The sequence below is a fragment of the Microtus ochrogaster genome, chromosome 21 (assembly GCF_000317375.1).
Source record: "Microtus ochrogaster isolate Prairie Vole_2 chromosome 21, MicOch1.0, whole genome shotgun sequence".
NCBI classification, from domain to species: domain Eukaryota; kingdom Metazoa; phylum Chordata; class Mammalia; order Rodentia; family Cricetidae; genus Microtus; species Microtus ochrogaster.
Window position 1 is genome coordinate 11,751,073 of NC_022022.1, and position 21,035 is coordinate 11,772,107.

Genomic DNA, 21,035 nt, shown 5'->3' on the forward strand with positions numbered 1-21,035 from the left:
CATTCTCCGAGCAAATACAGTTCCCATTAATCTTCTTGTCCTTGTCTTCTTGGTGCACATATATTCTTAATCGTCTGCTTATGAAGGAAGAAAACACCGTTTGGCCCAGTTAAGACAGAATAACGTCAATAAATTGTACAAGGTTTTCATAAGCAGCTCCTTTTGTGAGAGATTTTCTAAGCTGTGGGTCTCATAAGAGAAGGAATTTGGGGACAGCCATGCCCTTTCATGTTCTCTCATGGAAGGATCCGAGGGATAGGAAACAGAAATAAACTCTAGAATTAAGTGCAAGTTGCTTGCTCCCAGAATAAAGGCAACTCAAAAGACGCTCTGCCCAGAGTAGTCAATTTAATGCCAAGGCTGGCTGTCCAGTTCCTTCTGAACTAAAGAGCTGAGGAATGTGGAGTCACCCGGGGTCAAGACATGGAGAGACTGAAGAGGACTGTGGACCCCAGACTTTTTATTTTTTTTTTTTTTTTGATCTTCATTTCCTTTTGCCCTTTATTCCTGAAATCAAGGTTAGAAAGACCATGGTGGACACAGAGAGTTCAAGCTGACTCTGCCTGTCCCTCTCTTACAGATACCTGAACTAGCCTGGAAGGAGAGAGGCTGCACCTGAAACCCCAGGGGGTGCTTATTACAGGAACCTGGTTAAGTCTGGGCCTATCTAGAAGACATCGGAGGTGAGGAGAAAAAGAAAGGCTGGGCTGCAGCTGCGTTGGCCTCAGAAGAGGAGTGGAAATAGTTACAATGTTGACAATAGGCATCCTTTACATTTGTATCACAGAACAGTTTTCTAAAGGTTTCCATCCTAGACAGTCACGATCTGATCTTCACACGGCAACGAGGCTTCCAGTATCCTCCTTTTGTTTTGGGTTTTTTTTTTTTGTGCTTTTTTTTTCCGTTTCTTTATTTATTAAAGATTTCTGTCTCTTCCCCGCCACCGCCTCCCATTTCCCTCCCCCTCCCCCTCCCCTAATTAAGTCCCCCTCCCCCGTCAGCCCAAAGAGCGATCAGGGTTCCCTGCCCTGTGGGAAGTCCAAGGACCACACACCTCTGATCTGTGGACGAGCAACGTCGACTGGTCGAATGGAAGGTGGAGTCCTTACCTTAATCCACCTCTCCAGTCCCTTCTCTAGGAAGAGATGACAAAGGAAGAGAACTGGAGGTAGCCAGCTCCTAAAAGATTTGCAAAGACAGACATTTAGCTGGAAGGGAGTAAGGTCTGAGAATTCTTCACCTTCTCTGGTTAGTTTGGAAACAACTGGGAGGTGCATCTCCCAGTCCTTGCACTGGAGGTAGGGGTCTCTTTAGACACCTCTCATTGTGTTTTTGAAAGTGGAGTTTCACAGAGGGTTGCAGTGTGGTGGCACCGCCTCTCCCGGGCTCGCTGTCTAGCGCCCTCTGTCACCCGAGACCTTGACGCGCAGTGGGGTAGGGTGGGGACCAGGGAAGCGCGGCCAGGCCAGGTGCACCAGGCGCTGGGCAGGAGCCCGGAAGGTGCGCTGCCCCGCCCCAGTGCCCCCCTCCCCGCGCCTCCCGCGTGAAAGTGAAAGTTCCAGGGGGCCCCAGCGCAGGTCAAGGATTGGGGGGCGGGGCCGGTGCGGACGTGGGAGCCGGCGCCGGGCACTGGAGGGGCCATGGATGGGCTCGGCCGCCGCCTCCGAGCCAGCCTGAGACTGAAGCGCGGCCGCGGGGGTTAGTGCGGGTCACAGCGCGCGGGGAAGAGGGCGTGGGGACCTGGGCGCCAGGACTGTATACTCAGTGCGGCACCGGGGGACAAGATCGAGGAGCAGTTTGGGCTGGATCTGGGAGGGCTGGGCAGGAGGCAGGTGAACTCAAGAGAGCAGATAGAGATCAACGAGTGGACAGACCTGTTGGGTTGAGGGGGAGCAGGGGACTAGGAACCTGCAAGGGTTGTGGGGCTCTGGGTTGCGGGCCACGTGTCCTTCCATCCAGGAAGCTTGTAGAGCTTTATGGCTAGAGTTTGGGCTGCCAAGCCCTCCGGGAGACGCTTAGCTTCCCTTCTTAGCTAGCTGCCTAGGACTGGATTGGCGTTTGTTCAGTTCCTGGGAGCCAGCTTGTCCTTGCTGATAACCGCTCCACAAAAACTGGCTCCCCAAGACCTTAGGACTGGCCAAGGCGCGGGGGTCTGGGGGGAGGTGGAGGGAGGTAGAGAATAGGTACTGTCAGCCCAGCTGTTTTCTCAACCCTGACCTTGAGTTCTGACCAGTGAGGTGGGAAGCGTTTCCCTGTTCAGGGTGTATGGAAGGGATGAAATGACAAGAACTTGTCACGTTTCCTTTCTACGTATCTGGTGTCTTGGGGTTTGGAAGAAGGGCAATTAGGATTCATTAATGTATCCATTCATTCAACAAACATCTGTTGTTTGTGGCTGGCCAGTGCTATCCTTGAGCTGCCACCCCTGAGTTGGTTCAGAACCCGTGGTTCTGACATCTGAAAGATTTGTAGGGGTCATCCCAAGAGTTCACCCCTTCCAGTATTTGCAAGTGGTCTGTGGACCCCTTTCGTAATAGGCCCTGGTACTTGAGGTCAGTACTTCCTTCTCAGATCTGCAGTGACTTGTGACTGATCTGCTCTTTGTCCTTTCTCACTTCTGCCACCCTCACATCTGCTCCAGCTGTGGTTGTTTTGGCACGAGGGGTCTGCAATTGCTGGAGCAGTATTGGGGAGGAAATGTGACTTTTTTTTTTTTTTTTTTTTAATTTTCCTGCAGAGTTCTGGCTTGGTTTTCTTGGGCTTCCTAGACCCGGGTAATCTTCTGCCACCCGACCCTTACAGCAGCATAAAGGTAGCAGTAGCAGTGGTGGTGGTGGGAGGGGGGGCTTGTGGTTGAAGAACAGGAAGACAGGCCCATCTATATGTGCCTGTTCACAAGTTTAGCACCTGTCAGATCATATGGGTGTGACTTTTTCAACTTTCTTGCTATCCTTCTACTTCCTGGGGGATTTCCCCTTCTGGCTCAAGCAGTTGTTTCTCAGAGGGCTGTCTGTGGGTGGGTGGGTGCGTGCATGCGTGCGTGCGTGCGTGCCTGCGTAAAACAATAGTGGGGAAGACTGCTGTGGTGGTTCTGGGTTGCTAGCAGCTAGCAGCTCACCAGAGAACAAACAACAGCCTTTCAGATCAAGGTTCCCCAAAGTCCCCTTTCCTTCAGGTGGTTGTGGGAGGGGCTTTCTGGTGGAGGAACTAGTGTAACCAGACTCTTGACTTCCTTAGAGGGTGGCTCCTTTCTCAATTAAAAATGAGGATAAGAATTCATTCCCAGGCATGGGGGATTAAGTGAGATGCGTTATATTATGCAGGAGTTTGATGCAAATTAGCTCTTCTCATGCTTTTCTGTGACAAACGCTTTTGAAAGAGGGAGAAGGAGAAAACACTCTTTTATCCGCTCTCTTGAGCCTCAGCCCAAAAAGTCTAGTTACTTTTCTTTGGTCTAGGATCTCTGCCTTTGCTGTTGCCTACTTTCTCCTGACAAAGCAGGAGGAAATGCCGTGAAAATGCTGCCCCAAGGACTTAGGAAAAGACTTATTTCCTGAGGTTCTGGGATGATTGGGAAGATGATTCTGGCTGTCCAAGCCATCATTTGATTACTGCTCCCCTTCCAACACACACACACACACACACACACACACACACACACACACACCATGTGAGGTTGACTGTGTAATACACCAGAAGGCCTGAGCTTGGATTTGGAACCCTTGTAATTCTCATCTTCTACAGATCCTGTTCATTTTAAATTACCCAAGTTACTTAATTCCCCAGTTTTCCCTTCTGGTTCAGGCAGGTGCTTGTTCCTTCAGACACCCTGTAAAGATTATGTAACATGTCTATACAGAGTACAGGAAAGACACGTGACTGCCTGGGGTGTCCTGGTTCGTCCCTCACACTGCTCCAGCTCTCATCCTATTTACAATGATTGGGGCTTCTCCAACAAGTCAACTTTGGACCTCCGAGTCCCCACTTTTCCTGGTGCCATGAAAGCCTGTTGTAATATGAGCGGCAAAAGCCCAGTTCTAGAGCTCTTAGGAGCAGAGGGACAGCCTTCCTACCATAGCAACCCACTCCCTCCCAGAGGATTGCTAATTCTTTGCAGGAGTGGCAGACACAGGCACCAGATCACTTTGCTTCCTCCCTCCCCATTAAGCAACTTCCTGGCAGGGGCTCTTTCCTCTGATCCCATGCATTTCCTTATTCAGGACTTTCTGTGAGAAACCTGGGTTATCAATAGCTCCTTTCCCCTTCTTCAGCCTTTAGACACAGCACTGGCTCTGCAGTTTAGATGTTGACCTGGCCCAGCCAGGAGAAAAACTGAGCAAGAGTCCAGGAGGGGTGAGGATGCACTTATATCCGCATTGTTGCTGATGAAACCAGTTCCTTACTCTAGGCTAGGGACAATGTCCTGAGTCAGTGCTTCCTTGAGAAAGAAGGAATCTGCTAGAGTCTTGGAATAGTCCCAATGAAAAAATTCCCTGTCTTAGACTAGAACATGTTACAGGGAGTTAGGGGCTTACCTTTGTAGTTATTCCGTCAATATCAGGAACTTCTCAGAGATGGGCTTTGTTCTTTCCTTTGCCGTCAGGAGCGAATCCATGAGGTCTGTTTGAGAGACTCGCTCTCTTGCTAGAAATTACTTTTAGAGAACTGGATAAGATTACTTATCTTATTCAGGGTAAGGCAGTGGCATCTTGGTTGCAGGAAGTGTTCAGTCCTGTGTTCTTGGTTGAGATCCTGAAGGCCTGTTTCAGAATTCGTCAGTTGGCTTGGTGGGACTTTGCAGTTTCTGATGAGCAACTTGAGAAAGCAATTTGAGAGAATAACCAAAGATATGGGATGTAAAGTACCTATGCTGAGATCCCAGAGGGGCTGGAGTCCATGGTCTGGTTTTTCCAGGCATCCCTCGCTGCCTAAGGTCGTAAAGACTCACCACATGGTCTGCGGCACCGGAATTTAAAGCTCTTAGTCCAGAAGCAGCTGTGCCTTGAGATGTTTGCTCATGACCTTTTCTCTTACCACACCCTGGGGCTCCTGGGAGGAGCCAAGAGCTGAGCTGTAGTGCCAGGATGCTGCCTCTGTCAGTGCCCATGTTAAGCTGCATCGTGGGTCCTTTCACATCCTTCTTGCTCAACTACGGAGTACACAGGATGGAAACTGCTCTCTGCCTTTGGGAGACAGCGCATGGTTCGGCTTAGTAAAGCTGTAATTGGAGAACAAAGCAGAAGGCTCTTTCTCAGGCTCCCTGTGGCCAGCCTGCAGGAGAAAGAACTTCCATGCCCTCCAACCCCAGAGCGATGGAAGGACAAGGGGTAGGCCGAACCCTCAGGCTGCTCCGAAATCGCTTGCCACGACTTCGAGCAGGTCAGAACTGGATTGCCTACTTCCTTTTTGGGGTGATCCTCTTATGGGCTGTTTCCTCCTGGAGTGCTCCTCCTTCTTTTCCCTTTGCATGCCAAAATCCACATGGCCCCCATGTGATCGGACCGAGAGGATTACCTTATCAGTTTGCAGAGCTAGTCATGTCTCCTGTGCAGCTCTTGGTATGGCCATAAGAAAATGCCCTAGGGGCTCATCTGATTATTTAGAACAAATTTACTCAGGGTGTTTGAAATGCTACCAGAGCCGCTATGGTAGGCAGAAGTAGTTTCAGTCATCAGGCCTCCAAGAACCTACACAACATGGCTCCTCAGTTTCTACAGCAGTGTTTTCTTTGCCTCCCAGTGTCACTCCACAGTTTCAGGTTTTCCAGGACAGGTGTGGAAACTGCCCACTTGGCTCTGGTCCCACCCAGTGACTGGTGGTGCCTGGTCAGGCTTGGGTATCAGCACTGGCAACGTGGCCTTGAGGCATGCAGGTGGCCCAGGTTCTCACACACCGTACAGAATGGAGGAATGGAGTCCTCAGGGGGCCCCTGCATTTCCGTTTTAGGACCTTCTCAGAACAATACTGGGGAAGCTGCCACAGAACCAGAGAGGACCCAGGAACATTCCCTGTCTAACTTTGCTGGAGGCCAGCACTTCTTTGAATACCTTCTTGTTGTTTCTTTAAAGAAAAAGCGTTCAGAGGATGACTATGAACCCACGATCACCTACCAGTTTCCCAAGGTAAGGATGGAGGAGAGGTGGGGCCCGAGGTCAGAGGTGGGGAAACAGAAGGGTGTTTAAAAGGTGGTGAAGTTCTGCTCCCTACCACCCTGCCAGCTCTGGAGCTCTGAGCTCACTGCTCTCATTTCCTTTGTGGCCCAGCCCTAGCTTTCTGGTATCACCCGAGAATCTAGGTCTGACTGCAGCGACTAACTAAACTTCTGGAGCAGGGAAATGAGCCCCGTGCTCTCGCCCTCTGGGAACCGCCTCGTTTTTTCCAAATTCCACCTCAGTCACCTTTTCCGACAGAAAAGCTCGGCTTCAGCTGGGACGCCTAAGGAGGCATGCCCTTCCTGCTGTGTGGTGGAGAATCAAGCAGACCCAAGACACAAACACAGGCTAAGATCAGACTCCCAGAGCGTTAGAGCCCCCCTTGTGTGGTGGTGCGCTGGGTGAGGGCAGTGCAGCATTCTCTTCGACCCCTCTTGTTAGCAGCTCTGGAGAGGTTGTTTCTTTTCCTTGACGTGGTATCTCTCTGATGTCATCCTCTCAGGGTTCAGATGACCTGTCTAACCTCCTTTTTGAATATGTAAAATTCCTCAGGATAGTGAATTCTAATCCCAGGTTATATTGATGTGGCCTAGAACAAATTCTCTCTTAGGGGTCATTCCAGCTAGAACTAGAATGCAGACTCCATACTAACAGGAAAGAAGGCTACTAGCCTTCTGACCCCTGCCTCCCTGCCTAACTTTCCTTGCCTTTTCCTTACAGAGGGAGAACCTGCTCCGGGGTCAACAGGAGGAGGAAGAACGGCTGCTCAAAGCCATTCCTTTATTCTGCTTCCCTGATGGGAATGAGTGGGCACCCCTCACAGACTATCCCAGGTAACCACTCAGCCTGGGGACAAGGGTATCAGATATGGATGGGAGGTCAGATGTGTGGCCCTTGTGCTCCCCCCATCACTGAGAGTGTGCTGAGTTTTTACCATGGAAATTTTTGCCTAGGGTCCTTTAGGCCAAAGATCTTAGCTGGGACTTGACCTCTATCCAAAGATGCTTGAGAGCCTCTAACCTGTCCTTCAAGAAACAGTCACTCTTTTTTTTCTTTTTTTGACTCTGCCACTGGCAGAAGGTAGACAAGAAAGAAAGTTTTTGGACTCTAACAAGACAACATCAAGCAAGAAGCTTCTTACATCATGAACACTGGAAGTCCACGGTGACTTCAAATTTTAGATAAGAAATGCCTTCTCTGAGTCTTGCTTACTTCGTCTTTAAAATGGTAATACTAATCGAACCTCCTTCAGAAAGGTTATTTGAGTCTCAAATGAGGTGATCATTTGGGCTTGGCACCACTGCGTGCTTAATAAGTGACTGAGGTGATCACCCTCGTGATTAATCAGCAACACCCCTTGGTCCTCCTCTTCACTTCTCTGATGCTGACTTTAATCTTGTTTTAGAAATCGCGTGAGCAAATGCACAACATTGGTTTGCTCTCTCTTAGGGAGACCTTCTCATTTGTCCTGACCAACGTGGATGGAAGCCGGAAGATTGGATACTGCAGGCGCCTCCTGGTCGGTGCTATTCAGAACCTCAGAACCGCTCCTCCCTCTCTGCAGACTGTTTAGCTCCACAGCAGGGCTTGCCAAAGCCTCAGCTACAAAGGCTCAGGCGCAGTGGCAGTGGTGGTTCTAGGGAGAATACATCTCCACACATGCTGCCCTGTTAGTAACCCCACAAGAACAAGGACACACTGTCCCTCCCCTCCCCTGCCACTAGGCTACGGTCTGGGCTCTCCTGGCTCAGTGAGATGCTCCAGCAGAACCCTCTTATAGTCTTTTCTATGCAGGCCTGCTTGCCTTGTTCCCTGGAGCCTCCCTGACAGTCTAAGATTTGAACAAGGTTTAATTCTTGGCTTTCAGAGCAAGGATTCGCTAGACAGCTTTCCAATGCTTTCCTCTCTAGACATTTCCTCATGGCTAAGACACACTAGTTTTTGTTCTCACTGACCTTCAGCTCATGTTAGTCATGAGTCAGTAGTGTTTACCTTTTTGGGTTTCTGGCCCCCAAAGGCTGCCACTCACACCTCCTTCCTCCTTTTCTTCCTTCTCTTCTCTTATTAGCATATAGCCGTTGTATATAAAAGAGCAGATATCATGGTATTTTCTTATGTATAATCCATGTACTTGAACTATACATATTTGCTATGCCCATCACACCAGTTCCCCTGCTCTTTCCAAATAATCTCATTTCTAATTTTATGATCTTCATCCTTTTTCTTTGTTTTTATTTAAGTGTGTGAGTGTTTGACTGGATGCATATAAGTGCACTGTGTGCTTGCCTGCTGCTCCTGAAGGACTGAAGAGGGAGCTAGGTCCTCTGGAGTTACAAATGGTTGTGAGCTACCATGTAGCTGGGCACCAAACCTAGGTCATCTGCAAGAGCACCAAACTCTCTTAATCATGGATCTGTCTCTTTGGCTCTCCTGTCTCTCTCTTTTTAAAAAATTATATATATATACACACATATACACACATATGTGTGTGCATATGTGTATGCCTACGTGGGATGTGTGCATATGTACATGTCTGTGTGTGAGGTATGCACAAATGTGTATGGGTGTCTTATGAGACCAGAAGATGAAGGGGCATCCCCTGAGCTGGAGTCAAAGGTGGCTGTGAGCCATCCGCTGTCAGTGCTGGGCATTGAATTTGGAGTCAGTGCTGGGCATTGAGTTTGGATCTTCTGGAAGACTACTGTGTGCTCTTTAACCACTGAGATACATCTGTAGCTCCTCATGTCTTTTATTTACGTCTTGTTTTTCTAAAATCCAAATCTTGCATATGAAATAGAAAGCATGTATTTGTCTTTCTGTGCCTGGTTTCTTTTGCTTTAGAGAATAATTGCCAGCTACATCCATTTTCCTCAAAAAGTCATAATTTTGTTTTTCTTATTATATGACTAATACTCCACGTTGTTTATACACATTATTGTTACCTTTTCACTTGTTGAGAGGCCCTTAGGCTGGTTGCATAATGTGGCTTTGTAAATAGCAATCATCATCTTTTGACTTTGGTGACTATTTTGACCCTGAGTCTGTTCCATGAAGAGAACCTCTGCACAGGCTCTTCTCCATCTAACCACTGACCCCCATCCACAGCACTCCACCTTTAGCCCCATCAGTCTCATGTGGGGGAAACCCTTGTGGAAACTGTAGCCCTGAAGGAAACTCTTGTTCCTCCCCAGCCTGCCGGTCCTGGCCCTCGCCTTCCCAAAGTATACTGCATCATCAGTTGCATCGGCTGCTTCGGCCTGTTCTCCAAGGTAAGGTTAGGACAAGATTCCTTGGAGCCTGTTAGGCAGGCCTGTTTGGCTTTCTGGCTCTGCCTGGCTGCTTGCCTTGCAACTTGAGCCCTTAGTAGAATGTCTTCCTGGTAGCCCAGCCAGTATCAAAAATATTGGGTAAAACTGAGACAGGAGGGACCGGAGCTTAACCCTATTTAAAGGAAATCTAGGAGACGGTTTCCCCTGCAGAGAGAACTGCTGTCTGTTCTTCTGTCTTCCTGGTTGGTATGAGGCTCAGATGAGGTATAACATGAGAAAATCCATCAAAAAATAAAAATGGGGGTACCACGAAAGTCTAAAGGCAAAAACACAGTGAGGATCCCAAGATTTACCCTGACTTTAATGAAGCTGGAAGAGAAATTAAGGACTTGTGTTGCTGGGGATAGAATCAAGGCAGAATTGATTCTGTCCATGGACTGTCTTGGTGGCCAGAAGGACTGGCTGTGGGAGAGGAACTCAATGGTATTCTGCTTGGGTGGATCTTACTTCTGTGAATCACACTGAAGGCTGGTGGCAGCTTCACCCTGATGACAGTCCAGAGGAAATGGGACAGTGAGGCTTCCAGACTGCTACTCCAGCCAGTGCTAGCATGGAAGATACTAGGCTTGGTACTTTCATGTCGGTGCTAGGAGAAGAAAGGAATATGAAATCAAAAGAAATCTTGGGGGTGTAGGTTTTGTCCATGAGATGGAAGCCAGTTGGTGGAGGGGTCTAGAAAATACCAGCGTAGAAGCAGCAGTATGAGAGCCTTAGGGCATTCAGTAGAATCCCTTTAAGCCTTGCTTCCTGTGGTCCTTTCCCTGCAGATCCTAGATGAAGTAGAGAAGAGACACCAGATCTCCATGGCTGTCATCTACCCATTCATGCAAGGTCTCCGAGAGGCAGCCTTCCCCGCACCCGGAAAGACTGTCACCCTTAAGAGTTTCATCCCTGACTCAGGCACAGAGGTAGGCTGACAAGTGTGCTACTGGCTGGAGAGGGTGGACGTCTGTGGGACTGCCCAACACTCTTATTTCATTCACCAGGCTAAGGTACAGGGAAGCTGAGCCTGGCATTATGATTTTTGGCAGAGCTAAAATGTCACCCCAGTGTGCTGCGCCTTCTAACCCGATGCCCACCAGCAGTTACTTACTGTTCAGTCTACTGAGTGGGGTATGGGGCTTAGTTTGTCCCTCGTCTCCAAACTCTCAGTTGCTCTTACACCTTACCCCTATTCTCTCCGTGTGCATATCCTGTATCTCTACCCTACAGTCTCCATCTGTTTTACTTCTTATCACTCATCCCCACCCCTACGTCCACACCCATGTCATGAGGTACAGTTGTTCCGAGTCACTAAAGAACTAGAGGCCCAAGTGGAATTCCAGTCAGGATCGCGGGGACTATGGAAATTCCACGTGTACCTCTGAACCTGGTCATTCCCACAGAAGAATCGGGGAGTCACTAGGAAGAATAAGGATTGAAGGGGAAACAAGTACTGAGGTGCTCTGTGCTGAAATGTGCATTTTCTGGGTGCTGGGTGAACGGAATGCGGCTCCTGACCTCGAGGAGCTAAGTCTCATGGAGAAGGCACATCCGTCAATGTGTAAATGAATAAATGGTGTACACACACCAGAGAACGTGAGAGCCAAGAGAACCAGAGGAAGATTAGGCAATCACACTGAAAGAGAAAGTAGTGTGTAGCATGAGAAAAGGTGAGGAGGTCTTAAGATGACCAAGGTGGGCATCTGGGGCTGAGGATAAGAATGAAGCGAGGAGATCAGTATATGGGAGGCCTGACCCATGCCAGGCTTAGGCAGGACAGGAGCTCTGCCCCAGAGCATGTAGATGATGAGATGTGTGGAGATGGGGATGTATCCCAGGCTGGACTTCATGGGCCATGCACACGGTGAGGCATGTGGAGATGGGCATGTGTCCCAGGCTGGACCTCATGGGCCATGCACACAGTGAGGCATGTGAAGATGGGGAAGTGTCCCAGGCTGGGCCTCATGGGCCATACACACAGTGAGGCATGTGAAGATGGGGAAGTGTCCCAGGCTGGACCTCATGGGCCATTCACATGGTAAGAATTGTGGAGATGAAGATGTGTCTCAGGCTGGACCTCATGGGCCGTGCATATGGTGAGGCATGTGGAGATGGGCATGTGTCCAAGGCTGGACCTCATGGGCCATGCATATGGTGAGGCATGTGGAGATGGGCATGTGTCCCAGGCTGGACCTCATGGGCCATGCATATGGTGAGGCATGTGAAGATGGGGATGTGTCCCAGGCTGGACCCCATGAGCCATCCTCACAGTGAGGCATGTGGAGATGGGGATGTATCCCAGGCTGGACCTCATGGGCCATACTGAAGATTCCACCTAGCTGTCCTCAGGGCAGAAGGAAGCCACTGCTGGGTGAGCCAGGATCAGATCTGTCCTGTAGGAGGAATGGGATAGGTCTGTGTAGGTCTGTGGTTTTGTATTGCTAAAGCCTCTCTCTCTCTCTCTCTCTCTGGTCGTCTCACAGTTCATCTCACTGACACGGCCCCTGGACTCCCACCTAGAGCATGTGGACTTTAGTGCTCTGTTGAACTGTCTGCAGTTTGAGCAGATTATTCAGATCTTTGCCTCTGCAGTCCTGGAAAGAAAAATCATCTTCCTGGCAGAAGGTCTCAGGTAAGCTCAGCCACTGGCTGGCCGCACTAATCCGTACCCCCGATTCAAGGGACATTACTGGGGCTTCTTAAAGGCAGTCTGACTATAGAGCCCATGTGTGCACCTTCCAGCTTTGAGTTCCTGGATCTGCATTTTAGGCCTAGAGAAACAGGTAGTGCAACTTGTCTGGTCATCTCCAAACCTGATTGCCGCCTGACTATAATCTAAGAAGGACACGGAGTGTTCCTGGCACAGTACAGGTGGGGCCAGCTAGGGTGAATGCAGACATGATTCTGCACTTATGCAAGGCCAGGCTGAGGGAGGGAAGTGGGTGGGGAAGAGGACAGGAAGCTGTATAATGGCATGGAGGATAAGCTCATCTACACATTGATGAACTCACTGAACAAATATTTATTGCATGTCAGCTGTTTGCCAGATGCCAGGCATTGGGGAGATAGCAAGAAGACTCTGTGTTTGCTCTGAAGGAGATGAGGGGTTATGTATTGGCTTTAAGCATAGGTATTGAAACCAGCAGAATGACTTTCAAACCTTGTTCTTCCACTTTTAGCTATAGTTCTGCTTCGGTCAGCTTCTTACTTCTTGAAGTAAAAATCTGCTTATCTGTAGGATGAAATTGATTGGATTTGCTTTATATGGTTGTGATGATGAGGATTAAAGGTGATGATGCACAGTGGTAGACACCCAGGGCACCGGCAGATGCAGATTGGTGAGGACGACCTGCTACGCTCAGTCAGTTCACAGTTGAGTATAAGCCTGTATGTAGAAGCAGGAAGCTACCATGTGCTGGCTACCACCTTTGAGAGAATTCAATCTGAAAAGGAAGTAGGAACACCTGGGTCAGGCAGAGGGAAAAAAAAAAAACTCATAAAAAGAGTAGGGATTACTGTGTAGCCCTAGCTGTCTTGGAACTTACAGAGATCTGCCTGTCTCTACCTACTGAGTGCTGGGATTCAAGGTGTGTGTCATCACAGCAAGAAGCAATCATTTTGATCTGTCCTTTGATCTATCTATGATTTTGGTACTATCCTTTGGGGAAGAAGGAAAGGAAGTTGAGGCCACTAGAGAGGATCAAGGGATGCCATGAGTTCAAGAAAAAAGGAATCTTGGCAGGTGTCAGGGGGTCTGTGTGTTGAACATAGTAACGTCAACAATAGCGAAAAGGGAAAATATCATAGGCTAATTCTTGCGGAAAGGGTCATGATTTTTGTTTCCGAGGAGGCTCTGCTGCTCCAGTCCAGTCTTGGAACTGGAAGAAGTTTTTGTGGCAGCTGGGGCTCAGGCTCCAACTAAATTCTTTCTCTATTGATCAGTGTTTGGGGTGTGAAGAGGCTGCACATTTACCTCTCAAGAATGAACTTTCTCCAGGAAATATTAACACTTCCTACTTTCTTTCCACATGGAATTTTCAGTAACTGGAGGCTGGTGCAGGAAGGGGACTTCCAGCTCGCCAAGTTTTTTTTTTTTAGCTAGGCACTCAGAGACTTGGTCTTTCAAACTCAGGAAGTGCTAGCTCGATACCAAGGTTTCCGCATCTGTGTTTTTATTGGCCTTGGATGTGGGGCGATTTGGCTGGAGAAAGGAAAAGCTATGAGACCTAGTGGAGAATAGGGAAGCCAGAGATGGGCTGTGTATGGGGAGGGCAAGGAAAGAGGTCGAGTTGTGACTTGGAGAGTCATGCCATTAGGAATCCGTGTAGCAAAGTCTCCAAGAGTCACCTCTGTGGGACTTTCCGGAATTTCTGAGTAGTGGTTCCTGGAACCCAGGAATTTCCCAAACTAACTCGGGCACCAACCTGAGAGCTTTCAGTAACCTCAGACGGCTACAGGGAGCCTTAGGGGTACATGGACCTGTGGATGATACTTCTGCCTCTTCATCAAAGCCTGGTGTCAGCTGGTTTGTTTCTTCACTGTGCTGTGAGTTCTTCAAAGAAGGGGAAGTGCTATTCTTCTTGTTATCCCTGTCCATTGCAGAGTAGAGGCTCGCTCATAGCCTGCTTAAATGAAGACATGTCTTCTGAGCCACTCTTATTTTTAGCCAGTAATGACTTGGAAGAACTAGCTGGGAATAGAGATTAAAGGGGGCCCCGCCCTGGTAGTAGGGCCTCGCCTCTCCTGATTTCTACCCTTCTCTTAGCAACAAGTAGCTACAAGCTCTATGATCTCCATGGCTTCCAGACTTGATTTTTTTTTTTTTTTTTTTACCCAGCGTAGGAACATTTCCAGTAGCTTCTGTAGGCGTGGGGCTCTGAGCCAGTGCATAGGAACAGAGAAGCCTCGCTGACCCATTCTTTCTTCTGTGTTCCAGTACCCTGTCTCAGTGTATCCATGCTGCAGCGGCTCTGCTCTACCCTTTTAGTTGGGCACACACGTACATCCCTGTGGTCCCCGAGAGCCTTCTGGCCACTGTCTGCTGCCCCACCCCCTTCATGGTTGGGGTACAGATGCGCTTCCTACAGGAGGTTATGGACAGTCCCATGGAAGAGGTAAGCTGCATTGAAGAGAGTGCACAGTTTATAGCCTGGCAGGCTTTGATTTGTATCCTAAGTCTGCTGCCAAGAGCTGTGTGATTTGAGACCTATTACTTAACCCCTTTAAACCTGAATTTATCAGCAAACTGGGGATGGCTGTCTTCAGTTGCTAGAGACTGAGGAAAATGACATGGCTATGTTACCAGCCGGGCACCTAATACTCAGCCCATGTCCAGTGAATGCTGGTTCTCTTCTTTTGAGTGACTCCTTTTTGGATTTAGGAAGCAAGATGCTGCTTAATCTGAGCTCAAGGGACGATCCTATTAGCTCATTCTCCATACTGAGCAGTCATGTGAGTGATCTCTCAGTGAATTGAATGATCACAGCTGGCTTGTGCAAAGCACACCCCCACTGGAATTCAAATTCCTTGGAAACAAGCCCTTTTGTAAACTGTTAAGTCTTGAAGATGAAGAGATGTGAACAAGTACCATCTTTATGAGTAGGCCAGAGCTCAGTGGGTAATGATGATATAGAACCAAATCCGCCTTGAGTTTGTTGCAATTTGTTTCTTGGTAATGACCCTTACACAGAAGAGGGTTCAACTGTGTGAGTGGAAAAAAGTAAGATGATCACGTACATCTACCCCCAAAGGCGGACAAACAACTTGAAACGTGCTTTGATCTAAAGACTGTAGTATCATCGCTATAGCTGAATACAGGACTGTTTGGGAAGGTCAGCCCAGATTAACCATTAACTCACTGTGCAGAGGCAGAGTTACCTTTTGAAGCATCTTGATGCAAGCACTAAAGAGGCCCGGAGGTAGTCCTAGTGGGAGGATTTCCCCTTTGCATAAGAGGTTGGTGAATCCAGCAAGTCTACTGTGCAGATGGGGCGGCAGTGGAACTCAAAGAAAGGCCAAAGCCCTGCTTTAGAAGGTACTCCTGGGAGGGAGAGAAGTAGGCTGTTGCCTTTTGTTTCTCCAGCTCTTGTGCTGAGTACACATGCCCTGTGAACAACCCTTAGCCTTATGAGTAACTGGAGCAGGGTATCAGCCCCACTTTAGCAATAAAACCTAAAATGTCTCAACCCCAGAAGTTACGTAACTTCCCTCCTCTGAAACTGAGGCTCCTCCCGACAGTCAGGCAGGAAGACAAACGGAAGGCCAGTAGAGTTCTGGATCTTGCTAGTCAAGAGCTTTTGCTCAATTTATCCCTTTGCAGCTGCTCTGAAAAATGGGCAAGAAGGATAAGGGAGGAAGTCATATGGAGTGCACGCACAAGTACTCTTTGGGTACAGTGCAAGTTTCTCTGATTCTCCACAGAAGCTCTCTGAAAGGAATTACTCCATAGACAGTATGAAATTCTGAAAAGATCTTGGGAACAACCTCAAAAAAGATATTCATGCCTACCCTTCTCTTCATTCCCAGATGAACAGCCTTCCTTGTATGAAGGCATTCAAACTTTATTTATACATGTTGTTTCAGGCCTGGACTAGTTCAGGCTTTCTCCTCTGATGATGGATAATTACAGTGCAGGCCGTGCTTTGGCAAATTTTCCAGTTTCTCTTTCCTTATATTTGAAAGTAGGGAACACATAGGGATCCTTCATTCTATTGTCAAGACCCAGGTAGGAAACTGAACATAGGGCCCCAAATAGTCCTTAAATGCCAGCACAGGATCCGGAGAACTATTGTTCATTGGTGATCAAATCCCTGTCTAATGGTAGCAGTTTGATACTGTCATTGTTGCTGGTTTTGAATGTTAGTTTTAAATATAGTACAGGTTGGTTGTGCTATTTCTTGCTAGTAGGAAGTGAAAGTAAGAGGATCAGAGTTCAAGACCACCCTAGATGACATAAGATCCTATCTCAAAGCAAAACCAAGGATAATGTCAGAGTCCATGAGTTTTCAGGTGTCAAAATGTGATCATTTAAAATATTTTAATTTGAATATTAGAAGTTGTCCAATTACCTAACCATACTCTAAGGAATCAGCAGCATGACTGTTTCGTGTTGTGCTCTAAATTGTAGGATTTTCAGGCTGCGCTTGCCTCATATGTAGCCAGTACATGCATTGGCCCCTTTGCTTATTTTCCTTTCTTCTTCCTGTTGACTCTGAGCTCATGTCCTCCCCTTGCTGAATTTCCTGCTGGAAGGCTCAAGGCTGTTATTAAGCTTTTAATGAACTGAATCCAGTCCAACAGTATGCTAAACATGCGCTCTACCACTGACCTCCACTTCCAGCCAATCTGAGGGAGCTTCTAAGAACTCTAGGCAATTGTACCTAAGATTGCAAATGTGAAAATCTCAAAACCTGGCTGCCTCTGTCCAGTCCTCTGTTGAGTGCACCAGAGGACAAGATGCTGAAGGAGGGTGGGAGAGAAGAGGAATGTGATCTCAAAGACCACAATTGAGGTCTCAGCACCATGACCTCTGGGAACTGTAGACGAGGAGGCGCACTGAAGAAACCCCTGACATGATGGCTCCATAATATGGTCAATACGTTTACTGCAGACACGAGAGAACTGCGAGAGGCATCTAGAAGACTCCAGAGCAGAGACAGAAAGAAGTAGACTGACCAGTGTCAGCACATAGGACGTGGGCAGGGCTAGGGAGGAGGAGAGAATAGTGGAGGGAGGGAGATGGCAAGAGATGCAGGGTAGAGTAGAGCGTAGCGAGAGAGAATAGTGAGAGACAGATACAGGAGAGGAGAGGAGAGGAGAGGAGAGGAGAGGAGAGGAGGGAAGAGGAGAGGAGAGCAGAGCAGGGAGAGGAGAGGAGAGGAGAGGAGAGGAGAGGAGGGGAGGGGAGGGGAGGGGAGGGGAGAGGAGAGGAGAGGAGAGGAGAGGAGAGGAGAGGAGAGGAGAGGAGAGGAGAGGAGAGGAGAGGAGAGGAGGGAGAGAGGAAAAAAGAGAGCAGAGAATAGCAGGATTATGGATGAGTAGCTAGGGGAGTCGTTTCTCAGAGGGAAGGGAAATGACTCCTTTTGGGAGGTGGGAATGAGTTTCACTATTTCCTAAAGAATGCTGGCTTATAGCTAACAACCAGAAATCCTCTTATACGCCAGGTTGAACTTGTGTCTGGATATTTGAACTGCCTGTTGGAGTTTGGAGTTCCTTTGATTCTGACATGAACTTACTTAGGTTTATCTCATCCACAAAATGAGCTAGCACCTGCTTCACAGAACTACTGCTAGAATTAAATAAAATATGCAAATATGCAAAGCAATTATTGTGTGTGTGCCATGCACATGGCTCTGCATTAAGAAAGCAGTTCCTATAAAGTTTCCTACCTGGGGAATGAGATTTCTAGACACACAAAAAGGAATGAGAATGTCAGGCAGAGACATTCAAATGAGAATTACAAATCTTGATGTTGCTGCTATAGTTATAGGAAGAAAGGGAGTTGACAGTTGAGGTTTGTGAAGAGATAAAGCCATTCTGTGTTTACTTCAGGTCCTGTTGGTGAATCTTTGTGAAGGAACCTTCTTATTGTCGGTAAGTGTTTGTGTTGATGGCACCTGCTGACACAGACTTGCCACCAACATCTTTTGAGTCTCATGATGTCCCACTGACCAACAGACACTCTGAGAAAGAACTTGTGCTATCTTCCCCTCGTGAGGCCACAGGCAAGGACCCAGATGCCTTACTGACTGATGCAATATGCCACAATGTCTTTCTTTTCTTTTCTTTGGATTTTTCGAGACAGGGTTTCTCTGTAACTTTTTGGTTCCTGTCCTGGAACTAGCTCTTGTATACCAGGCTGGCCTCGAACTCACAGAGATCCGCCTGCCTCTGCCTCCCGAGTGCTGGGATTAAAGGCATGAGCCACCACTGCCCGGCGCCACAGTGTCTTTTGAACAAGCAATATACACTTGTGGGGAACCTTGCTCATGCTTGAATTCAAACGGGAGGCAATGAAATGACTTCTGTTCCTCTCTGTGGAGCTGTGCTTTGGGGTGGAGTAGGGCAAGAACTCAGGGCACTCCTCACATTCTCCTGGACCCCTTCCTGATCTCCTGACCAGAATCCTTGACCTTGACCTAGCTCTGTTCCCTTCTAGGTTGGTGATGAAAAAGATATCTTACCGCCAAAACTGCAAGAAGACATCTTGGGCTCCCTTGGTCAGGGGATAAATGAGTTAAAGAGTAAGTTTTCGGCTCTTCTTTTACTTTAGGCTTTCCCAGGGAGCTTGAGGGAAGGATTCCCAATTTGTCTACTAAAATAAACCCATTTACTAGCTTGTGACAGGGGACTAGACTCTGAATATGAAACTTCGCTTCTTTTCATAGGAAATGGTAGAGAATCTATATCCAGTTCCTAGTTTCATTTTTTTTTTTTTTTTTGTCTTGTGAGACATGGTCTCAAACTTATGGCAATCCTTCTGTCCTAGACTTCTGGAAGTTGGTATTGTAGCTGTAAGCCATTCACATCTCAGGCTTCCTTTCCAATCATTTACTCAGTTGCTTCCCCTGGGAACTTCTGGCCAACAATAGAAACCATAATTAGAGGTGAATTTGGGTAATTTAATCTTCTGTTGCTCTATAATGGGTCTTTCTGTCTCCTGCAGCTTCAGAACAAATCAATGAGCATGTTTCAGGCCCTTTTGTGCAGTTCTTTGTCAAGACTGTGGGCCACTATGCATCCTATATCAAACGGGAGGCCAGTGGGCAAGGCCACTTCCAAGAACGATCCTTCTGTAAAGCCATCACCTCCAAGACCAAGCGCCGATTTGTGAAGAAGTTTGTGAAGACACAGCTTTTTTCCCTGTTCATCCAGGAAGCAGAGAAGAGCAGGAACCCTCCTGCAGGTATACACAGCTACACCAACTTCTCTAGAAGTGTCTCCCTTAAGGAGTACCTTTATTGGCACATACCTTTAATCCCAGCAGTCGTGAGACAGAGATAGGTGAATCTCTGTTGAGTTCAAGTGTCAGGAAAGCTCCAAACCTACAGAGAAACCCTGTCTCAGAAAAGAAAACAAACAAAGAAACAGACAGAGGCGTCTCTTCAGTGGCAGGCAGAGAAGTGGGGCTCAATGGAAGTAACCAGAGAAACTGCTTCAGGGGCAGGCAGTTTGTACAGAGATGTCTGTTCATCACTCAGCAGCCTGGGTCCTCTTTCGTTTTATACTGGAGCTAACAACTCTTTGTGGATTCCCCTTCGGGTCAGATTAAATGTGGTGAGTGCCTAGAGATTCTGGCAGCTTATGGGTAGGGGAGAATGTGGGGTCTTTCTGTTTTTTTGAGTCACAGTCTCATTATGTAGCCTCAGTTTCCCAATAGCTAGGATTGTAGACATGTAATTCCACAGATCAGACTTCAGGCCTGTTGAGAGTACTTACTCCTGAGCTCATCAGTTTGCCTAACTAACACCTGTTTGAACTCACAGGCTATTTCCAAAAGAAAATACTTGAATACGAGGAACAGAAGAAGCAGAAGAAAGCAAAAGAAAAGACTGTGAAGTAAAAGCTGTGGTGAGCAAGTGTCTAGAGCTACAGGCCAATTTGGACTTTGGCCCTTCTGGTGTGACAGAATCAGTGAGGCTCCCAGCCTTGGAATCCACAGCCTCCTTCCAACTGGTAACCCAGTCTTGCTTCAAAGTGGTGTCTGAGTTTGGAATCCTTGGTGTCAGAATGCCTCAGAACTTTGAGAGCTCTCATCCCATCTGAACTCATTGAACTGTACTCAAAGCTGCACCTTTAGCAGGATGGACACAGTAGGAAACAGCAGTACAGCTGCAGGTGTTTGACTAGAAGTTGCCACCAATGCCATCTTCTGGGAACTACACCGTTATAAAATCCTCAGCGGAGAACACTGTTGTGGCCCAACGACACATGTACAAAATTGTCGTGACGTGAGGATGAGAATAAAGATAAAAACCTTGTTGTTTGTCCATCTAGGAGGCACTGAATAGGAGAACAAACTGAACTAGACGTGGAGGAGGACCTGGTCACACTAGGCTGTTTGGAATCACACAAATCAGGGGTCAGCAGCTCTACTTCTAGTAAGAAGAGTAAGAAATCTTGATCAGAGTGGCCACAGCATAGTAGTCTTTGGTACTAGTCTGGTGTGCTTTCCAGTATCTTTGGCAGAAACGGGTAGCAGGAAGAAGGCAGCTTTGGCCTCAGTCAACAGAAGCCCTTCAAAGCTGTCTCATGACTTCGCGAACAAGGCCAGCCTGCCCATAGCCCAGTTAGGGTTAGTCCTTTGCCTTCAATCTCAGGCATCTCACCTCAACCACAATAATTATTAAGATTCCAGTTCCATTCTCCAGCTCAAGGTGAAAAGGTTTCTGCATTGGCAATCCAAAGTATTGACAAGTTATCTGGGCCCTTCTTTTTCTATACCTCCACTCAAGTTTCTGTTGAAACCTACAAGAGAAACGTCTTGTCTTCTAGAATTCTTTGAATTGTTTCACTCTGTATTTTCTTATTGTAGCCTTTAGAAATTTCTGAATTCCATACAAAGAATGCAAAT

The 21,035-nt window shown here is 47.8% G+C and overlaps 1 protein-coding gene across 1 annotated transcript; it reads left to right on the forward strand.

Moving 5' to 3' along the window:
* Nucleotides 1-1,554: 1,554 nt before the first annotated feature.
* Dennd2d (DENN domain containing 2D) lies at nucleotides 1,555-20,789 on the forward strand. Its single transcript, XM_005357158.2, has 12 exons — nucleotides 1,555-1,698; nucleotides 5,947-6,122; nucleotides 6,873-6,985; nucleotides 7,602-7,671; nucleotides 9,344-9,421; nucleotides 10,249-10,389; nucleotides 11,947-12,095; nucleotides 14,400-14,577; nucleotides 18,014-18,055; nucleotides 18,621-18,705; nucleotides 19,128-19,367; nucleotides 19,948-20,789. The coding sequence occupies exons 1-12, from the start codon at nucleotides 1,641-1,643 to the stop codon at nucleotides 20,022-20,024; spliced, it is 1,407 nt and encodes a 468-aa protein (XP_005357215.1). The 5' UTR covers nucleotides 1,555-1,640; the 3' UTR covers nucleotides 20,025-20,789.
* The last annotated feature ends 246 nt before the right edge of the window (nucleotides 20,790-21,035 follow it).

Bases quoted from the DNA above. Each gene is read 5' to 3' on its own strand.
- Dennd2d (XM_005357158.2), top strand. From the start codon at position 1,641: ATGGATGGGCTCGGCCGCCGCCTCCGAGCCAGCCTGAGACTGAAGCGC. The intron at 6,123-6,872 runs GTAAGGATGGAG...TTTTCCTTACAG, and splicing joins TCACCTACCAGTTTCCCAAG to AGGGAGAACCTGCTCCGGGG. The intron at 7,672-9,343 runs GTCGGTGCTATT...GTTCCTCCCCAG, and splicing joins GATACTGCAGGCGCCTCCTG to CCTGCCGGTCCTGGCCCTCG.